This window comes from Palaemon carinicauda, chromosome 19 (assembly GCF_036898095.1).
Source record: "Palaemon carinicauda isolate YSFRI2023 chromosome 19, ASM3689809v2, whole genome shotgun sequence".
In the NCBI taxonomy this organism is placed as follows: Eukaryota; Metazoa; Arthropoda; class Malacostraca; order Decapoda; family Palaemonidae; genus Palaemon; species Palaemon carinicauda.
The window spans coordinates 42,312,183-42,334,672 of record NC_090743.1 but is presented as its reverse complement, the minus strand read 5'-3'; the positions used below and the strand labels follow the sequence as shown (position 1 = coordinate 42,334,672).

The window sequence follows — 22,490 nt, the reverse complement described above, 5'->3', positions numbered from 1 at the left end:
TATGCACCATGCACCAATTTTAGCTAGATCTCTATTAAGTGATGCAAAGAGAGTAGCATCATCTGCATATGAAACAAGCTTGTTTTCTAGGCCAAACCACATGTCATGAGTATATAGCATGAAAAGTAATGGGCCAAGAACACTACCCTGAGGAACCCCAGATATCACATTCCTATACTCACTATGGTGCCCATCAACAATAACTCTTTGCGAGCTATTACTTGAAAATTCAATAATGATGCTAAGAAAAGGCCCACCCACTCCCAACTGTTTAACTTTAAAAACAAGGGCCTCATGATTAACACAATCAAAGGCACCACTAAAATCAAGGCCAATCATACAAACTTCCTGACCACAATCAAGGGATTTCTGTACAGCATTGAAGATTGTAAGAAGGGCATCACATGCTCCAAGGCCTTTAAGAAAACTAAATGGCAAAATAGGGAACCAATGATTATTTTCAGCACTGTAGTACGGTAAAAAAGAAATTTCAGTTACATGTATTGCCTTCATCTACAAATATGAAATTTTTCATGTAATATCTACTGTATTTTGCTTAACTATACAAACTTGGGTTCTTTATTCAGGGTAGTATTTATGTAGGTACAATTGTATGATGTAGATGATAAATATTGATCATATGATGGCAACGTTTGCACCACTGTTAGGTATGGTGTAAATATGACACGTTGTTCCTGGAGTCAACTCTCAATTACTGTACAGTGTACCATACTTTTTTTGGTCTTAATCTACAGTCTTAAAAACATGATGACCTGAATCCTCTCACCTTAGCATTTACTTCCATGTCATAACTGGCCTTCTTCAACTCGAAGTCACGCTGGGCCTTTGCAATCTCGGTGTCGTTTATGTACTTGGACGCCATGCGTTCTTCCTCTGCTATGGCTTCTTTGATCTGGGAATCCTTCGACGCCTCCGCTTCTCCTATGCGAGCATCGCGCTTCACCTCTGCCGTTCGAGCCATACCCAGGGCATCCAGATATCCCTTTTGTAAAGATGACGTAGAGCGTTTTGCGATCAATAGGATAACTTATATACAAAAAAATTATGAATATTTTGTACTGCTTTAAGTGTATGAAGTAATCTTACAAAGAAGAGTTAATTGATTACTATCAAAATCAAATGGGTTTGCCAAATCCCTCAGTTAATACTGTACAATGATGAGAATAAATAATGATACTGTAATAAAAATCTCATAGCAATACGAAATGTAACTTATAAAACAATGTATGATATACAACAGTATACAACAGCAACAGGGTGTACTATTACGTTGTGTTGAAAACGTTATCACGGCTAAATACCATCCATAAGAGTTATATACTTCAGAGCTTTTAAAAATAAGTACATTAACAAATATCAACACGGGTAAAAAAGCTATTTAAGAAACTACAATGTCTTTGTAAAAAATCTCAGTATCTTTGAAGTACAGTACAAAAAATATTTTAAAACCAACGCCATTCACAGCAGCAATGCGACTGAATAAAACAATTACCTACTGTACCACATTTTTGAAAATGCTAAGCAAACTCGGCCAGTACTTAGAATACACCTTGCTTAAATTGATAGTACACAGAAAGTCCACATCTTACAAACTTAGTTGGTTCCAAGGAGCTCTATGTAAGTCGAGTTGTTTGTAAGTCAGGTTTTTTTGTAAAATTTTGGCCTAGGGTAGGCCTTACCTGAATTCCATGCTTATGATTTCCAGCTACAAAATTCAACATAGAGTTGGGTTTTATATGAAATAGATATCATGTTACTACAAAATGTTTTGCTTACTGTATTAAATGATGATATTGTTTGATTACAGGTTTCTTCATCTTATTTTGTTATCTTCAGTTAGATTTGTGTCTGTATCTCCGAGTGTTTGTAAGTCGAATGTTTGTAAGTTGGGGACATTCTGTAGTGCCAGAAGCAGTGCAGTCCCGAGACAGAACTTACTTACAAAATTGTTCCATGGCAAAGTGGAAAAAAAAAAGTCTTGACATTCAATTTACGTGGAAAAGACTGCAATTGTCGAGATGATATTAAGTGTGTGCAGATGACCTGGTGTGCTTAATTACATAAGCACCTACTTCGAACGCTTAATATAACTATACATTGCTTAGGAGTGAATGGGTCAAGAAACTAGAGACTACTCATGTTGAATAATACTGCCACAAATAGAATTAAAAGCAAACGAAATTCAGAATTCATAAAATCCAGTCAGGAAAATTATCATTCTTTTCTTAAAATACAAGGAGAAAACTAATAAAAATCAAGTAAACAGTTACTGTATTTCAAATAAAAATAAAGACAATAATTTCATAGAAAAATATTAGAAGCAAATATAACTATTTCTTTCATCTGGAGAGAGAGAGAGATATTTAGGAAGTGTAGGCAATGTCTCAGAGAGACAATCTATTCAGTACATATTCAACAGAGAAATAAAAATACTGGCCATGCTAAAACAAACGGAAGCTACACATACCATAAAAACTCTACTTCACAACAACCAAAGTCCAAAGAACTAAACAACGCTACAACGACCTAAATTACACGTTACTTAGTGCGCACAATGAAAATAAAATCAGAAACAACAGAGAAACATTGACAGTTTCATTCAATTCTCTAAAGCAATCTTTAGCCATCATCACATTCCTTAAATATGGAACTTTTACCAACCTAATCGAGTTCACTTCTGGACTTACACATTAGTGAAAATGGATACCACAGCATAAACACAAGAAATATAACGGCACTCACGAGTGCTTTGGGGAAATCTACAACAACAGTGCTAAAAGCTCACACAGTGTAAAACATGTTTTCTGGATTACTCGTGGCGTTAATAGCCTGCGTCTGTCCGAGGACAAACCATTGACCTACTCAGTCCTATACTCTGTTCAAAAACTGACGACTGCATATGCATTTAGTGGCAAGCGAGTTCTTAGGTGGGGTAAAACATCACATCCCTCACTCCCTTATTCAGTACATATGATGCTCTGGTCCCAGCAATAAACTAGCATTTCTTAATTTTCATAAGTACTTGGGCCATAACTGCAGTGTTGTATCAGAAGCTAGCTCTTCATTCTATAATAATAATCTGCTTACTAACAGACAAGACACTTCACTGAGTTATGTAAAGCAGTGTGATCATTTCATAATCGTATAAAAAATCTTTTAACTCTAGAAACTGACATAGCATTACAGTATTTTGATGAGCAATTAAAAAAAAAGTAACTGAAATGACCATAATATAAACAAGTACAGCTTCAATTTAATGTGGGCCCCCTTCGCTCTCCTTCGTCTAGACACCATGAAACTCCTGACATAGCAAGGTGATGGTTGGTTTGCTAAATGCATGTAATTAACCAATTTGAACAGAGCAGTAAGTTTAAGTTGGGTAATTGTTAATACTTTGATCTGTACTTAATTTATTCCAACACTGTAAAGTCTACCTTTACAGAAAGCATAACCAGAATAATACACAGTAAAATACTTTTACATTTTGATGCGTGAGAATGGCCTAATCAAAATACCTACCAATACTTTACATAAACTGCTAAAAAATCTCAAACACTGAAAAAAATCTATATTTCCTACAGGAAGACAAGTTCAACAGCTTTGATACAACTCGGGCTATAAATTCCCTATAAGTTAAAATCCATCATGAATTCAAAATGCATATATTTTCCAGCAGTCAGGGTACAAGAAGTTACTGATTAAAATTTTTTTAATTACTATCTAAAAAAATTAACTTCTTAGGAAATAAAAATAACTAAAAATATAAGCCTCAGCCATGGCAATTCTTAGCGTAAGAAATGTCTTCAACTAAAGATGAAACCACGTTTCTTAAAAGAACTTCTAGATTCATGCCACCAAAATACTTACCTCGAGACTAACTCTGTAAAGACTATAGCACTTTTATGTAAAACATACGACTACGGTTTCAACTCGAAAACTAATTCCTAACTCTTCAAGCATTAAAAAATTCTACCCAAATTAAATAGCTACATAACGTTAACATAATATCTAATAAAGAAAAGTCTACATGCGCATGGAAAGTACATGCTTTTCAAAATAAAATATACTCAATACTAGCGTTAAAAAATATTTGAGTCAATAACTGCTGTGTACGGAATTGTGCATGTGGGGACTAGCATCAGTGAATACTTATAAAAAAAAAAACTCACTGTCAAATTATACCACTGACTGAAATTCCTACTGGGAAAAGTCCCAAGATATATATAAGTGTTTGCATCTCACTAAAGAGATTCGAAGTACTCGTTCTTAATTACTGTTCTTACTACAAATCATTCTTTTATATTACAGATGAGAAATAAGGCAATCCAACAAAAATGAAATACTCTTCACTATATGAATCACCTAGGTATTATTAAATGCTGCCTATAATACTAAAGTAATAATACAAAAGTGAAAATACGACTACCTTTTCAAAGCAAACTCGAAAACATAAGAAATTCTATATCGAGACTCTCGAGAGCCGTCGTCGATAGTAACTTAAAATATCTTATTCAATGACCAATGGAATGAGGGCAGATGATAATTTGTGACTACAATGAATCATTTGGCTTGTTTAATGGCCCAAGTCTTTTACTATCTTTCAAATTTGCAACGAATAGCTTTGAACGTAGATTTTAACACTCTTCAACAACTGAGTCACCAAGTAACATTTCAATTGTATCAAGGGGACTAAAATAGAGAAATGAGACTACCAAATTAAAAGAAGCCTAAAAGGAAAATTAATAAAGGAACCAAAAAATTACCTAAAATTACTATACAGTATGGATAAACAAAAACAAGACTAAACAGCTTGGTGGTAGAATGTTTTGTAATCAACTTCGATGAATTTTTATAAGATTTACTGAAGACAAATAGATGTCATTGTTACTACAAAACGATTCACATCCCATGACATGATTTCATCTTATGAATACCTTGAAGCATCATAGAAAATTGAGTGGTGGTCAGTGGCGTGGGTTTTACAATGTACTGCCTTTCTCTAATTACAGTATTCTATGAAAAATATAATGCCTTTCTGTACTGTATTATATTTACCGTAAAGTATTTTACCTCAAAAATTAAATTGTAAGCCAATGAGCCACAATGAAACTTTTAGGTTTTATGAGAACCATTCCCAACAGACGTTATTGTTAGAATAAGCTGGCAATATGCCAATATTAAGTTTTTCTACCCAATGCTCACTCCTGGAGTGGCATACAACAAACTAGGAGGAGGAGTAGGAGGATTGAAATTTCAAAATCATGAAATGTTTGACTTAGTTCACAAAGTGAAATCTTGCAGCAGGGTGAAGCAGCAGAATCCCCAAATTCACAAAAAATTATTGAGAGAAATAAACCCATCTCTGAATTAACTAATTCCTTTAACTATAGTGTCCTTTCAGTAGTGTCCTTAATAAACTGGTTCCTTTTCATATAGTGTCCTTAGAGACTGGTTCCTTCTACTATAGTGTCCTTAGACTGGTTCCTTTTAGTATAGCATCTTTAGAGACTGGTTCCTTTTAGCATAGTATCCCTAGAGACTAGTTCCTTTAGGTATAACGTCCTTAGAGACTGGCTCCTTTTAGTGGTGTCCTTAGAGACTGGCTCCTTTTATTATAGTCTTTGAGACTGGGTCCTTTTAGTACAGTGTCCTTAGAGACTGGTTCCTTTTAGTAAAGTATAGTGACCTTAGAGACTGGTCCTTTTTAGTAGTGTCCTTAGAGACTGGTTTCTATTAGTATAGTGTCCAGAGAGACTGGTTCCTTTTAGTAGTGTCTTTGGAGACTGGTTCCTTTTAGTATAGTGTCCTTATAGACTGGTTCCTTTTAGTATAGTGTCCTTATAGACTGGTTCCTTTTAGTCGAGTGTCCTTAGAGACTAGTTCCTTTTAGTATAGTGTCATTACAGATTGGGTGATGAGTTTAAAAGGTCAAAATAAGGATGCTGCTTTTTCAAAGGTTTGATTAGGAAGCAGCATTGCTCCATGTCTGACAAGGCAACGAAGGAAACTAATTCAAAGAAACTCCTGAATGCTTTAGAAATTCAGTCTAAGAGATTTGAAAAAAAGAACGACTTGAGATTTTTTGTGAACTGTCCATCCAAAAACTATTTCAATTAATGCATTAAGCAATTTTTTTAGTTCTGGTCCGTCTGGTTTTTGGCAGCTGACTTTTCTCATAAATTGTTGACAAAAACTTGAATTCTATTAAATTCTTTAGCCCACAATGGATATCAATCTCTGACATAATTTAATTAGCTCGACGTGCACGGTGTGTTAGATTCCCAAGTTTCTCTCTCTTATTGGAAGCAGATCCTTAGACCTTAGGTTTGACAGAATTCCAATGGTTCTTTCCACTTACAAATTCTCTCCATCTGAAGCTATTCTCAGTGTCAACTTTCAGAAAACGAACTGGAAATATTCTGATGTTTGTTTGCTTGTCCTTCCACTAGCATGTCACAGAAATGCAGTAATTCTATCCTTTCAATGCTTCGACATTCCCAAATTGAGGTGTGTATCCTCCTCTAACATGTCTGAAGTTTTACCTTCTACGGTATTTTATATATCTCCATTATCTTACACAAAATTTCTTATCCCTTCAATAACAAATTGAAATTACAAAGATAACCTTAATGTTTTCCACTCATTGTAGCCTCTTATATCATATGGAACAAATATACAAATAATGTTTGCAAATTACTATATCTTACTAATACAGTATTCTAATTCTTTCTTAGCACTTCAATCTCATCTTGTCATTTGATCTCTAGAGAGATAGATATCATTTCCATAACTGACAGTCCAAGACCAGAGGAAACACCAGCCCTCTCTTTCACCTTCACTGCTTTGCTATCTCTTATTTGCTGCTGTTACGAGCTTTGGCTCTTCCTAGCTGCATCAAAAAGTACCCAGAGTTCATCTCATCTCAATGACAATTCACCAATGCCTGATATTCTTCAGCATATTTCAAGTTATAACTGTAGTCATTATTTACCTTTTTGTATTTTTCAGACTTCTAACTCAACTGTCCAAGTTTAAGTCTGTCTTGCTTTAAGTTTCATCAATTATTTACAATAAAATACTTCTGGCTTGCTCTATTACAGTCGATCAGTATATTCAAGTTGAACTACTAAATGGTCCTGATAGAAATAATACTATAAATATTACTAGCCAAGGGGCTACCTTAGTTTTAGTAAAGCAGAGTGCTATGATCCCAAGGCCTTTGGAGGCAAAGAAACCCAGTATGGAAAAAAACAAGTTCTAAAAGAATAAAATTAAATAAAAAAAAATAAAGAAGAAAATAACTACAGTATACTTCAGCAACTAAGTAAAAGTAAAGTAATGGATAAAATATGAAGACAAAACTGCTATATAATTATAACTATTTGCTATACTTCTCTTTTAAAATTATGGCTATTCCCATAAGGCTTCACTATTTTCCTGAAAATCCATTTGTTCTATATCAATTTCATTCTTAGTACTGTACAGACAAGTTAAGGGATTTGTTCCCTTTACTAGTGAAAGTGTACCAGTGATTCTGCAAGCACAATAAACGTACTAGATTTATTGAATTCCAGCGCTGTTGCTGCCTATATTCATGCATAGGCAACAGATAAGAAAGTGGTGAAGGGAAGGATTATGGTAAAGCACTTTTATACTCAAAGCTGATTGGCCAACTCTTTTATACTCAAAGCTGATTGACCAACTCTTCTATACTAAAAGCCAATTGGCCAATTCTTTTATTCTCACAGCTGACTGGCTAGTACATATCCCTTATAAGCCAGGGGCCTTATTAAGATGGGCTATACATTTACAGCACTCTGTATGACCAGCTGAATAGTTTGATATTGCTCATATTCATGACTTTCACTACATTTTTATGCTATAAAGTAAAAGAATCCACTTACAATTCTCTACAATTTCAGCTTATAAAGTACTGAATTGTTTTTGTTACTCCTCTTCATTACTCCAAGACTGCATACTTAGGTTACAATAAATAAATTCAAAGTTAAGGCAGTCTAGCTTTGTCCATAGGTATAAAGGCCCTTACATATGAGGGGCCAATGCACGGCGGGCAGGTACCGTTGCCAAATTGTATGGGTGACGATGAACTGTGTAGATGACGTCATAGACGAGAAAACCACGGGCATACCATTGAAGTGCCCGTGCCTGTTGTTAGGGCACTGGATGGGCAGCTGATTATTGTCAGACAAAACTCTGACTGCACTTAGGCCTCTGCCCGGCGTCTGGCCCAAGTCATACGTTCGTCTGCCTGTGCCTACTGTCTGACTTGAACTGTCTGATCTGGTAACAGTTTCAAAGCGAAAGAATTACGGGCAAATTAGAGCGACCACCTGCATTTTCCCCTTGTGTGGAAGGGGCTTTAGACATTGCCCATCAAGAGTTTTTCCTCCACTTGCCACCTCCATTAGCGTGGGGCAACAAAATAATTGTTTAAGTACTTTGAACAAAGTTTTTTCATTCACCTGGCTTCTGTCCCTTTTACTGGATTGCAGGTTTCTAATCAAGCGCCATCAATCCTTTCTGATCTTGTTTTTTTGCAAGTTTTTTTATGTTTTCGCCAACCCTGTTAGTAGTTTGGGTAGAAACTCGCACAACATTTATAAGTTACCTTAAGAAAGTTACTAAATACTGTTTACTGGAACAATAAGTTTGCTTTAGTGTTTTAGGAGGACTAGTCCTTCTTTAGGATGGTGTTTCCAGAAAGCTTATAACGGGAAAACAAAACATCAACAAGAAAAGGTAAAATAGACATATAAATATATTCCATATCATCGTAAAAAAATTTCCATAAATATTTACTAATCAAAATTGTTTTCAATACACTTTGTAGAGGCATAAACTACCTTTATTTCTGTATGTAATTATTGCAATGTGACTCAAAGCAACTTTTGAAATTATGCTACAAAACACATGAAAATTCAAGTTTTTGTTATTAGAATGCAACTGACAGAAAAATCTGTTATGTGCGACATTCCTGCGTCAAGCTACTGTCAGTATCACCAACAAAGGCAGTTCCAATAATAAGTCATGCTATGAATTTTAAATACTGTTTGGAATTTTTTTAAATATATATTTCTGTCGCCTTCAGGGTCTTTGCACAATTCTATGGTCTGACGGCTTAATATGTCATTAGAATCCAGAAGCGTTTAGGGAATAGTTGTAAATATGGCCTACCTTCATTCTCATCTGTTGGGCAACAGGAGCTTTGTTTTAAAAAAAAAAACAAGGAGGGTACTATAAAATTACCGTATTTCCCGTTTCATAAGACGCTACAAGTGGTAAGACGCACCCTTAAATTAGCACGGCAGTTTTAGAAAAAAAAAAAATAGAATTTTAAAAACTTAGCAGAAATCCCTAGTCAGCGACTCTAGCGTGATTATTGTCTGGCACAGTAACTTTTCTTATTTTGGGTAATCATTAAATGTTAAATCAATATTAATTAGCTAGCCTATATGTCCATTATCTCAATTTTATTACATATTCATATAAGAAATCACTAAACCAGTCGTAGTTTCACCAAACTACACGTGTTTGGTGTTTCAAATGTTGCTTACACGAATGCAGTGTTGCCGAAGGTTCTTCATAAAATTTTGGTAGAGGTAAAATTCTAGTAATATCTCCAAAATTCCTCATATAGCCTATAAATTTTCACACCAAATATAATTATTGATCAAAGACATCAAGAAAATCTTTTAGGTGGAATACTTTTGCTACTGTTTAAGTGATTCTAGGTCTAGTTACTTTCCTGCTAACTTAGTAATACTGCACTCAACTAAAAGAAGTTTTTTTCAAGGTCGTATTCAGCAACTGTGTTTGTATTATTTCGGAACTCAGGCAACAAAGGCATTAGCAATATATTGCTTTATTACAAAATATTAACAAAATATAAGAAAATAGATTTATACTGCATAAACAACTAATATGTCATAGCGTAGTCTGCTACAAGACCTCTAGTTGGCCTGTTTGCTTGTAGAAGGAGGTTGGCAAGTCATCAGCTGATTACCAAAACAAACAAATATTTTGCTACTGTATTTTATCAAATTAAGTGCAATATAAAGATAAACGAATTTATTACTTATGAATGGTAATTGCAGGTTTATATTCTATCTCTCGTGAGTTTGAGTGCTTGTATATCAATAGTTCGATGTCTGAGGGGTGTCAAACCAAGTGGCCGTGGTCAAACTCCCTTATACAACTTTTTCTTAGTGTAAGACGCAGGGTGATTTTGGGGGTCATTTTTCGTGAAAAAAGGTGCGTCTTATGACACAGGAAATACGGTAATTTCTTAACTGTCAAAACAGAGACAAGACACGTGAGGAAAATGTCAATTTCTTATATAACTGATAGCAATATTCAACATGTTGGGTCACATATGCTTAGTTTTAAAACCTTAAAGCATTTGTCTAAAACTTTAAGCAGGAAAGAGGTGGAGGTAGCTGGAAAAGATTAATATAAATTACATCTTATTGGAAACTATTCTTTAAGGCATGGCTTGAGAAGCTATTATGCATACTGTTGCTATGGTTAACTTTCATAGTTCACATGGTTTAATCCTAATCTTCAGCCTGAGAAAACCTTTACAGCATGGCCTTGTAAGCGAACGAAAAAGATAGCTGGTTAAAATCAAGGAGGACTCTTCATAAACAGAAAACTGGCACAATCTGACAACTCACTTAAGCAAAATCAAGAGTAAATTGCATTTGTATTTCCCTTGATATCAGAGAGAAGGGCACTTGAAAGCTAATTATTTCTGTATCATTAAAAACTATAAAAGATATTTATTTTCTACAGTTACCAGAACTTTGTACATAGTACTTTTAAAATAAGTATTATATAAAGAGCAAAAATTGTGCCCGGTCATTTCAGTATGTTATTGTGGCAAAATTATACGGCTGTTTCTCCTGCAACGCTCTCTCTCACAAGGTATACCATCCCTTCACTTGCTCAAAAACAGCTTCTTCATTTTGGAGACATTCAAGTCTCATATAATCAGTAGCCCCTCTAACTGTATCTGATGATCTTTCTCAAAACCTGATATATATAAACATTTCTACATTCTTGGACAATAATATCTAATATTAAATTGTTTCTAGCTGTGACACACAACCTAACCCATACAATCTTTTGGTTAACACATTCCTAAACTTTCATCGAGCCATGCAGTTTCCTGACACACAAAACTTTATCCCTCCCAGTGTTTTAATTTCCTTGACCATAAAAAGCAGTCCTGCACATGATGAGCTTTGATTTTTATGTCACCAAAGGTATGAGCATCCAAGCATGTTGCAGGACTTCAGATTTGTATGTTATTTTTTCTCTGACTTCTACCAATAACAACGTATGCAAACATATTAACATTGGTCATTTAGTAATCTTGTCAATTAGCAAACCCTACACTTAGTTCTGAGGATTTACTACTGACGCATCCTGATCAAAAGGTGAATTCAACCACACAGCAAATATTCTTAAATCATTAACTCTTAACATCACAAAGTAAGAACAAGAATGCAGTAATCCTTAGTCATGTTGCAGTTCACCTATCGCACCCTCTGTACATAGTGGATTTTATGAATATATTAGGGTATGTGACTGCAGTTAATCTTAGCAAAAGAGGATTTTCTAATGTTTACAGAGATATGGGATACTCAAGACATTTCTAACGCCCCTAATAACCTTTCAGCTTCTAAATTTCTTCACAATTTCTACATGTGCTTCCCAATGCAAGCCTTGAGTACAGTGGAGAAATAAATGAAGTCTTTTCTTACCATGGTAAGGGTCAATCCCACAAACGTTAGTAAATGAAAAACGTGTTTATTATTTATCACACATTTTCCTTAAAAAGGGGTGATTCAGAGATTAGCCACTTCATATACCTACAATAAGGCTCAGCAACAGCGTATCAATCCCATAAACAAACATTGCGTTAATCACCTCTATAACTGACGCACTCCTGCAATTCCAAGATATCAAGGGTCTTCTTTTCCAATACGTCTTTCACATCATTCATCAAACCCTTTCTTAGCCGCCTCCTCTCATAGAAATTCTGAATTATATACTCTCGTTATCAGCCTATCGACCTCCATTCTTTCAAAATTGCCAGTCATTAATACACAGATCGATTCTTTGCCTTTTTCTAACAATCTTAACACTTATATAGTGTATTGCCAAAGTTTCAGTCTTTCAAATCATATGAATGTATTCAACCTTTTTCCTTTCATTTGATTTTAACATCCACAACTAACTTCTATAAAGGATAGTTGGCTCAGCAATCAAGTAATCATTTCCTGCATTTTCATACTTTGGCTTCAATAGCCCTTTCAAGTGACTCCCCATACACAACCAGCCACCTTCCACCCATTCTGTGACTTACCCTTCACTCATTCACTTGTATCTATCACCAAATGTGTAATCAAATTCCACTGCCTTTGTTAACATTCCTCAAATGATTTTCCCTGCTTTTTTTTCTATACATTTGTGACCTTATTCTTGCTTACATCTTCTTTCAAATTCCTCCTTCTGCAAAGGCTTGTAAACTTATTCTACAAGTTTCTGCTTCAGTCCTCATTAAGCAATTTAGTACTATCATTTGTAAATACTGTACTGTACTAAACTATTCCACATACCCATTTACTTACCCAACATATTGGCATGTACAGCTGGACACAGGAATTCCTTGTGCAGGAAGAGATGACAGAGGAGGTGGGCAAGGCAATACACAGGAATTCGTCGCACAGTAAGGGTGCGACAGGGTGCACTTAGAGCGATGTGTGCCAGGAATTACTGTCTCCAAATGTACATCTAAAGTATACTTTCTTTTAGTTTTCACATCACTTCATCCATAAGATTCTGAGCAGTCAAAAGGCTATATAATACATCATTATATCCAACCCACTGACAAATCAACCGAATCACTCTCTCATCTACACATTCAGGCAAATGCATTACTGTCATGAAAGCTTGTACTGTATATCTTCTAAACACTCGTCTTCTGTATCATAGATTCTCATTGCCACCCATATTACTTCTCTTTAATTTCTACCATAATCCTTACCTAAGTTGATGTACAGTACACCACAAATAAGTACAGTATTTTCCTCCACTTTTAAATGTCTCCTGCTTGTTTCATATCAACCACTTGATCCTTGCATCCTTTTCCTTGTCCAAACCCTTATTACCTTTCTCTACTCAGACCCACTTATGTCACATACCTTTCCTGGCATACAGACCAACACTACCTTCGTACAATTCTTAGTTCCTTTTAACAACTTAACCATAAGACAATGGAGTGATTGTTCCACTCAGTCATTACATTGGAACCTTTCCTTCTCCAAGATGTACATGACAAAACTTGGTCAGGCACTCACACAATACCAAAGTATCTCACTTTTAGTCTCATCAATTCCTTGTGTCCTTTGCTATCTTCAATCACATAATTGTCTGTTTTCCATCCTCAAGAGTCACTTTCACAAGCATACTGAAACTTTCAACTTTTGAAGGATTCCGTATGGGCTCTCATATATCCTCAATTTTAAAAATCTTCAAAATTCTCACACCATCAACACACTACTGTACTTGCTTCATTCTGGTCAGCATCTCTTCCCTCGGCCCTTCATTCTGCAATCTGTTTGTCAGTCAACCTTTCTCTACCTTTATTTCCCTGTAGAAAACATTCTACTTTTTTCTTAATCACATACTTTCTAAAACTATTACTGTACTAACTTTTCTTCCATTACTGTGTACTTGATTACAATATCAACTTTCTCATATGAATTTTCTGCCATTATTTTTACTTTCTACCTGACAAGCAAATCCCCACTCCTGTATGCCTCCACCTACACCCATCATTTCCTCATTCCACTAATTGGTATTTTTATTCACTCTTCCTACCCTCAAACTCACAAAAACTGTGTAGTCCCCATTACCCCATTATGGAATTTCAAAAAAACTCATCTTCTACTTCACATCATATGCTTGCACCAATCAAAGTTCATGATATACTAACTTACTCAGTAGCCGACTCATTTGCTTTAATTACACTGCAACAACCGTTTTATATCTGCAAGTGTAACCTATATCTACTTCAACTTTCGCTTCAACCAAATAATGATCACCCATACCTTCACTCAAATCTTTTTTAACCATTATTACCTTGCACTTTCATATCTACTCAGCCAGCAACTGTAAATCAAGCTAACTTTTTGGGGGGAAGTATTACCAGCAACTATACCTCATTCCAAATGCAGTAGATCCGTAAATATATCTCCAAACTTGTATCATAATCCCTTTTACTCTCACCTACCATAAAATTGGTAATGATCGCCTACACATCTAACTAAAAAAGATTAGTAAATTTTTTAATCATGTTCATAAAAATTTTAATCAAATCCTACCATACTCTTCTAGCACCAACATACATCCAGATGCCTAAACATAAACAAAAATTCTCTCATAAAGTATTCACACATTTCAACTCTTTAAACTAAATTCCTGTGGGTTCAATTAAATTTCTCACACTAAATTTTGTAGTTCCTTTTCTTCAAACAGCACATGATACAGTAGATATACTGTATTTACCAAATTTCTATTACTCTTACAGCATAACAATCACGTACACCTGGAAAAGGTGATATTGATTTCATGCAACTGAAAGGTACCCTGCAATTTAAATACTTGTCAACTCTTTACCAAGCAAATTGCACATGTCGTTATAATTACAAAAAACAAAACAAAAAGCGCAACTGAAATTTGGTCTACTCTATAGCTTCCACTACAGTAAGACCTATAATTAGAAGCTTACTTTTTAGGCTAAAGCATCTCCAATCTTCATCACAGACTGTGCAACAAGTGGAGGCAAATTCAAAATCATAGTCTCCAGGACCTCCAGCTGGTTTGCTAAATGCAACTCTAAAGGTCCTCAGATCAAATGACAAAACCGGCGGGAAGCATGTGCATAAATAAAGGCATTGGGATCTTGTTATTGTATACATGCAACACTAAACAACCAAAAAAAAAATTTTATTGCATATATGTAAACATGTCTTGGTACTTGTGGGTTATATCACCTTCAAGGGGGACTAATGCTTAAAAGGGGGCGCTAAAAATGCTTAAGAAAAGCAAATATCTGAAGGGAGGGGGAAGCTACATAACCTAAAGCAGCAAATTTCTCCCGAGCATAAAAACAAAATTCGGTTCGAGAAAATAACTCTGACTATCCAACAGCTTTTAACAACTAAAGAGGCTAAAATCATCGTTGGTTACAACCGGACACTAGTGCCGTGTGGGGACGTAACTTTCCGACGAACGGTGTTCACGCAGTTATTTTTTAAAGGTAAGGATAATCCATCGTGCAGTTTATGCCTCATAACAAATAGATAGAAAAAAGCTGCTTAATAAAAAAAATTTTGGTCGTATTCTTACCATACAGTACTAGTGGATTGTATGGCACAAAAATATACCTTTGCTGTTCCCGAGTTACATTTACGCTCTATTCCTTACGCAGAAAAACAAGATTACAGAACTCCAATAACATTACAGTAACATCAATGATAAATTGTAATAAAGAATGTTACGATGGAACTAAAGACTGTTTACAATAACTGACTGGAGCAGAGTGCCAAGCTTAAAGGAAAATACTAAAGAGAAAACAAAATATAGAAAGTATGCTGAAGAATCAATATATCTGGCAGTACAAAATCAGAAACTTTAATAATAAAAGGATCAAGTGCTCAACGAAGTGAAAGAGAAAATAAAAAACAAAACAAAATAATAATAAGTACATAGATTCATCTTACGACATATCTAATAGTACACAAGTGCTGACAGATGAAACCTTTTTTTCTCAATTTTTTGGTAGAGTAAAAAGCGTATCACAATGGCCTTTGAGGACCAACAACGGTTCACATGTGACAGGGAGATGCTGAGTGGTCCTTCTTTTTTCTTTCTTTTAAAAGCCTACATCTGTCTCACAGGTGCAATGTAACTCATTAATCCCAGAGCAAGCAAGACAAGGAAGAATGCACGTGCACACCTACAGAGGTGGCCAATCTATTTCAGTACCACATGAACGGATGTAACAGGACAACTGGTGGTGGTCCTGCGCTTAAACTAACCTTGGCATAGTAGGTCTGAGCGCAAAGGAAAGCATGAGATTAGATTTCCACACTGTTTAGTCATGAGTGAGATTAAAAAGAAATGTGAAAAAAAAAACTTCTGTACAACAAATGAAAAAGGAGCTGTTATAGTTCTCACTTTCTGATTAGAAAATGCTAATGCTACGTAAATTAAACTTGACCCAACAAATCCTAACTCTAAAAGTTATTTGTATGAGTTAATATGCCTTATCTATGCACACAGCTTCCCTCTAAAAACAAAAGTTGAAATAACTTAACCGTGCAAGACAATGAATAACATTTAGAAGTGAGAACTTTCATATGCAATCGATCTCAATAAAAAATCAGAACAAAGGTACAAGCAGGAAATTTCTTATTGTGACTACTTTAAAAAATTTCTATCAATTTTAAAAATGCTGATGCAAGTTCTTTCCTGTAAAACTCAGGGGAAAAATATTCCTAAGAAAAATAACTAAGTTGTAAAAATCATGGAACAAAAATCATAGTTTCTCCAGAACCCTTAAATCTATTTGCATTTCTTGCAACGAAAGAGGGATAAAGGCCTCTGGAATAAGCTTTGCCAATGCTAGACTGCATAGAGAAAATGTAATAAAAAAAATTCTGGCTTTTAGCTGAATATTATCCTAGAAGCTATGACTACTTGGTACATTCATAATATTATAAAAATTTGAAAGTTGGGGGATACCATTATCTTTGATATAAATTATTAAATATCAATTCAGATTCTCCAACAGCATATGAAACACAAGACTTACAACTTACAATACTTAGCAGGTGCTATTTCTTAGTATGAATATTCCGTAACCTAAACTCAGGATACAATGAAATTTTTAAAAAAATATCAAATGCAAAAATTCTTGCATACCATTCTTGGAAGAGCACAGCTAGAAAAGCCTTCACTTACTCCTTGGCAGTTACCTGCTTCATGAAGTCAAGAGAAAAACCTTGAACTTTGATAGCTTCATTCTGCAATACATTTGTAACCTCACCAGTACCCTAGACTGAATACCTCTCTAATCAGCTCTGAGAGTCTAGAAAACAATTGGAGATGAAACTGAGGAGAGACGGCTACAGTATACAGAATGTATCTTACCTCTTTTCCACAAGAAAAACACATTGCTGAATTTGTTATAATACGGGTGTGAGATGGAGTGTTACCTACAGAACAATACTCCCGGTGGTATCTACAACTGATGAGAGATATTAAAGGTAAATGTGTCTGGTTACGGTTCCAGTTTCATCAGGACAGATGCTCACCAGAAAGGCAGCCAAGCAAGCCCAATCTCCCACTGTAGTGGCCGGCCACAGCAGTGACCTCCCCAGTAAACAGCTTAAACTCAGTCATGGGCTGGGATCAATCTGCTGCTAAGCGAATGCTAGGCGAATACGTTACCACTGTACTACCCAGGAGGGCGTGAGAAGGAAGGTGTTACCTAAAGAACAATACTCCCGGTGGTATCTACATCTGGTGAGAGATATTGGACTGGATTCGGTATTTTAAGCAAGAGACCAGGCAATGGGACCGATGTGATTTTTCAGACCCATCTGATGAGAGATGGATTTCACAAGCCCTCAGTATGGTAATGATTCTTGTGGACTTGATGGTTTCCTTAATACAGTAATGGGGTCAAATTCAAAGGGTTTCTCATAGTACAACACCTTTCAGCAACTCATTCAATTCCTGGAAGTTATTTGCCAGTGATAAATATGTTGTGGAAGCTTAGTAAAATTGTTTGCATACTGTAATCCATGGGTATCAAGTTGAAGCACAGCATTACTGTCATTACCTGATGCATCTAGGTCCTAGCTTGGGTGGAGAAGGGTCTTAGACAGCAATCACTCATGTATATGTTCAGTCTCTATAACACTGAGAAACAGTTTTCTCCTTATTTCTGCCTCTCAGGAGAAACCTTTAAACCAAAATCTATGAACATAGCCAAAACTTATTTGAAGGTCAATGTCATTCTCCATCATCTAAACACCCAAGAGTGAGTAGTTGGAGTATACCTCCTACAATGCTCTTCAAATAGGTGGAGTATACCTCCTACAATGCCCTTCAAATATAGAAAATGCCTTTGCTTTGTTTAACGGGAGCATAGAAAAGGGTTCATATCCCATAAACTCACATAAAGATTCATTACTGACAGCTTGAGGGTCCCAGCTTTAGCAGATCGATCCACTCCCCCAATTTCTGTAGCATGGTAAACTATCAATTACAAGAGTAATCTTTAAAATAAGATGACCCATGAAACGGGAAAGTTGACTGATGTCTTGTCTACCATCATATTTGCTCAGCTACAACCACTGTTGGCTTAAATCCTACAGAAAGGGATTCCCAATTAAAAATGTATTGGAAAACAAAAAAAGAAGACTAGGATGAGCACCACACTGTGGTGGAATGATATGCCTTATACTAGGCAGGATATTCATAACTTGCAAAATCACTGGATAAAGAAATGTGAATAAAAATACATTATCTATTCATGTTGCTTATACTATATAAGCCCTGAAACACAATATGGCACAAATAGTTACTACAAATGACAGTGGTAGACATTATGAAGAGTAGTGACTGCAAATATTTAGATTTATAACTGAAGGTCATATCACAAATGAGATAGCTGCAGAAAGGTGTGCTATTCCAGGGCTGATAAATAAACTACGATGCTTTGGTCATTAATGAAAATGGATGACGCTAATCAGAAAAGTATAAAATTGAAGACAAAACCAGAAATCACAAGATGATGATGGAGATGAAGACATAGACCAGACAGAAATTGAGCAAGAAAGTGTACAAGATGAAAGATGGTGGACAGTATTCCTTCGTGTCTAACATTGTACAAGATGAAACCTGCCATTAGTCAGGTACATCAGATATCCTCTATTCCCTAGAAAACATGAGTGGTTCTCAACACAAGGTCGTCTTTGACGTGAACATGTATGTACCTGCGTTCTGTAGGAATTACATTATATAATTCTGAAAACCTGTGTGACATCCTTGCATTCATAACTATCTTGTATCCATGACTACCTTGGTTTACGACTCAGTGGGACCTAAATGCTTCTGACCATACAATTGTCATGAGAGACAGCGATGTCCTTATCTCAAAACAAGGATGAATATAAGGGAAATCAAAGGCATTAGATTACCACAGAGCTTCCACCCAAACATGTGTAAAGAGCTTGTACAAAGGTTTGAACCATACTGATGGATGATGTATGTGTTGGAGGCTTCCCTATTGGTCGCTCTCCCCAAGGAGAAAATGTAACCATTTCATCCTTCAAGAATTGGAAGACAAAACAACATTCTTCTTTCAAGAGAGGAGAGAAATAAAATCATTATTTCATCCTACAAGAATAGAGAGAAAACATAGCACTACTTTCAAGAATGGCTCCATCTCGCACACTTACATAATCAGTCACAAACTGACTAAAAGTCGCATAATTGGTAAAATATATCCTGAGAAGGCATGATTAATTTGATATCTTTTTAGCATTTTTAATAGTATACCCTGCTAAAAATACAGATGATCTAATTTATCACATAACAAAATTGAATTTTTGGAAGCCTTACAAACTTTACAATCAAATACCTGTATCTAATAACTTCAATATTCCTTGAGGTTAATTCTATTAACCTTTCATTGAACTCCCACAAAGATAAGAAATTACCTTTCTAGAATCACCTTTTTCTCACAAAATTATTAATAAACTGCAAACAAGTACTCTTGGAAGTAACACCAATAATTTGAACTTCAATGAATTAGGTCCTCAACTTGCACTTAATAGCTTCCAAGAAGATGTTTTTAAATCAAATTGTTTGCAAGTCAAATTTTCTTAAATGTTGGCCTAGGTTAGGCCTAACCTAACTCCCATGTCTATGATTTCCAGCTACAAAAGTCAACAAATAGTAGGGATTCATATGAAATAGATATCAGTTTATTGTAATGTTGTTTTGCTAACTGTATTAAATGATATACAGTATTGTTGAGGATCTTCAACTTGTGATGGGTACAAGTTGCTTTCCTGGTTGGAAAAGCATATCACCCCAAGCCGAAGGGCTGCAGTGCAAATAGCAACCCATAATGGACACTTATAAAATGCATTAGTAGTACCCTAGTATGTTACCATTTTGAAATATGGAGCTACATACACAGTATTAACATTACTTAATCAAATACTAAAATTTTGTCCTTTCTTTCAAGAGTTTCCTGAAAACAATTCCTAGCAGCATGAAGTAAATCCATGTTTCATATACTGCGGAGATGCTGAACATTCTGATAACTGACAGGTACAAACAAAACATTTGTATCAACTAAACTGTATGGGACCCATAACATTTTATGTCACAATAGTTATCACACATATAGATTACAAGATGAAAATAGTGCTTATTTCAGAAAAATAACAAACAGGAACAATACACTCAATACATTTTGTCACTTCAAAAACACAAACAAACTATATTCTAACCTAAAGGTTTCACCAACTCAAGCTGCACAATCCAAGAGATGTGCAATTGATACAAGTCTCCACTGCACTTGATGACATACAAATTTATGCTTAACCTTACATATCATTATTTGTTAGGCTACAATTCTAGTTGGAAAAGCAGGATGCTATAAGCCCAAGAGCTCCAACAGGGAAAATAGCCCAGTGAGGAAAGTTAAAAAAGAAAAACTAGAAGAGAAGTTTAAGAACAAAAACATAAAAATAAATCATTCCTATCTAAACTATAAAAACTTCTAATAACAGAGGAAGAGAAACAAGATAGAATAGTGCGCTTGAGTGTACCCACAAATGATTAAATACTGGGAGGCAAACTCCTAACCAATCCAAACAATGTAACTTTATAAAACATCTAAATTAAATCATGATACAGATATACAGTACTTCAATCAATTTTCATTAATTTAAGGGAACATTTAACAACATCACAAGGTAATTTAGCAATTTCTTGGAGATATAGTTAACAAAATTGTGACAGTGAACAAAACAGCAGGAACATTGTTAGGAGTAACAATAACTGAAAGAAAAATAAAATAATATATAACTTTTCACCAACTCTAAGCCTGCCTATGTAACACTTCATATACTCTAATGAATTATTGCTTTTAAATTCACTCTTGAAAATTCTACATCATTTTAGTTTAATAAAATAACCTTATTAATTCGTATTTTATTAGCCCTCTAATCCTTTAGCTATCTAACTCACACAGATGTTCAACAAACCTACCAGATAGAATTTAATTTTTCAATTATTAGTTCACATCTCAAACTTATCCTGATGTTTTTGTCTTTTGAAACTAGAAGACCGTAAACAATATTCTTTACTTTAAAAAATCTACAAAGTGACCCAATCCAAAGATAAAATTGTTCTATTTAATTAGAAGGAAGGTCAGATATGATGTAAGGCAGTGAAAGTCAATGATGCATTTATAATAAGTTATATCTTAAGTACTGTATTGAAAAAGAAAACAGTTCAAAATGGATGACTGCTTAAGATTAAACTGGCCTTACGCCAGAAAGAGACTTGGTGTGAACATCTAGACAAGATATTGTCCACTTTCAACAAATAAAAGTAAATAAGACAAGCAAAACATTAAAAATCAAAGACCTAAAAATTTTCAAAATTTATAGCATGAAAAAATCTTTAAATAATTTGTTAAAACTATTAGTTTCAGGAGTCATTAGATTATCAAAACTGGAATAACATTTACGGATGCTCAAATTGACCCCGAGATAAAAAAAAAAAAAACCTCATCAGAGTTAAAAACCTTACGTCTCACAAGCAAATAAAATTCAAAGAAGTTTTCAGGAGGGAAAGACACCAACTTAATGCGTTTTAATAATCTGAGCTATAGATCTCCTTCCAGTATTTTCAAAGTACCCTTGATAATACAGTCTAAAAGTGTGTGCATAATAGGAAGAGAGACAGAGTCTTAATAAACAGTTACAGAGTGCTTCAAAAAAAAAAGAGAGAGAGAGAGAGAGAGAGAGAGAGAGAGAGAGAGAGAGAGAGAGAGAGAGAGAGAGAGAGAGAGAGAGAGAGAGAGAGAGAGAGAGAGATAATATATCTCTGTGAAAGAAACCTTAGTAGGTGATCCTAGAGGCTGTTTTACTTTCATATAATTTAGGCACATAATTTACAGAAGCTAGCCAATGGCATACATTTCTAAAAGTCCAACCCTATAAATATCATCAACTACGTTTGTAAATGAAGTGACAAAATAACAATATGAAGCCTTTCCAAATCCTGGCTTTTTAAAAAGTAGCAACAACTTTTACCCAGATGTGTGATAACCTAGACTTACAGAG

The 22,490-nt window shown here is 35.0% G+C and overlaps 1 protein-coding gene across 9 annotated transcripts in view; it reads right to left on the bottom strand.

Annotated features, from left to right (window-relative positions):
* Positions 1–22,490, bottom strand: part of Flo1 (flotillin-1) — a 128,730-nt gene that overhangs the window by 65,228 nt on the left and 41,012 nt on the right. For 7 of the 9 annotated variants that reach the window (XM_068393527.1, XM_068393526.1, XM_068393530.1 and 4 more), the window contains 2 exons: positions 16,152–16,166; positions 788–1,003 (listed from right to left, as the gene is read on the bottom strand). In XM_068393527.1, coding sequence (XP_068249628.1) covers positions 788–1,003; positions 16,152–16,166 — 231 coding nt within the window. The remainder of the gene's footprint in view (positions 1–787; positions 1,004–16,151; positions 16,167–22,490) is intronic. The other 2 variants (XM_068393529.1, XM_068393528.1) reach the window with 1 other exon arrangement.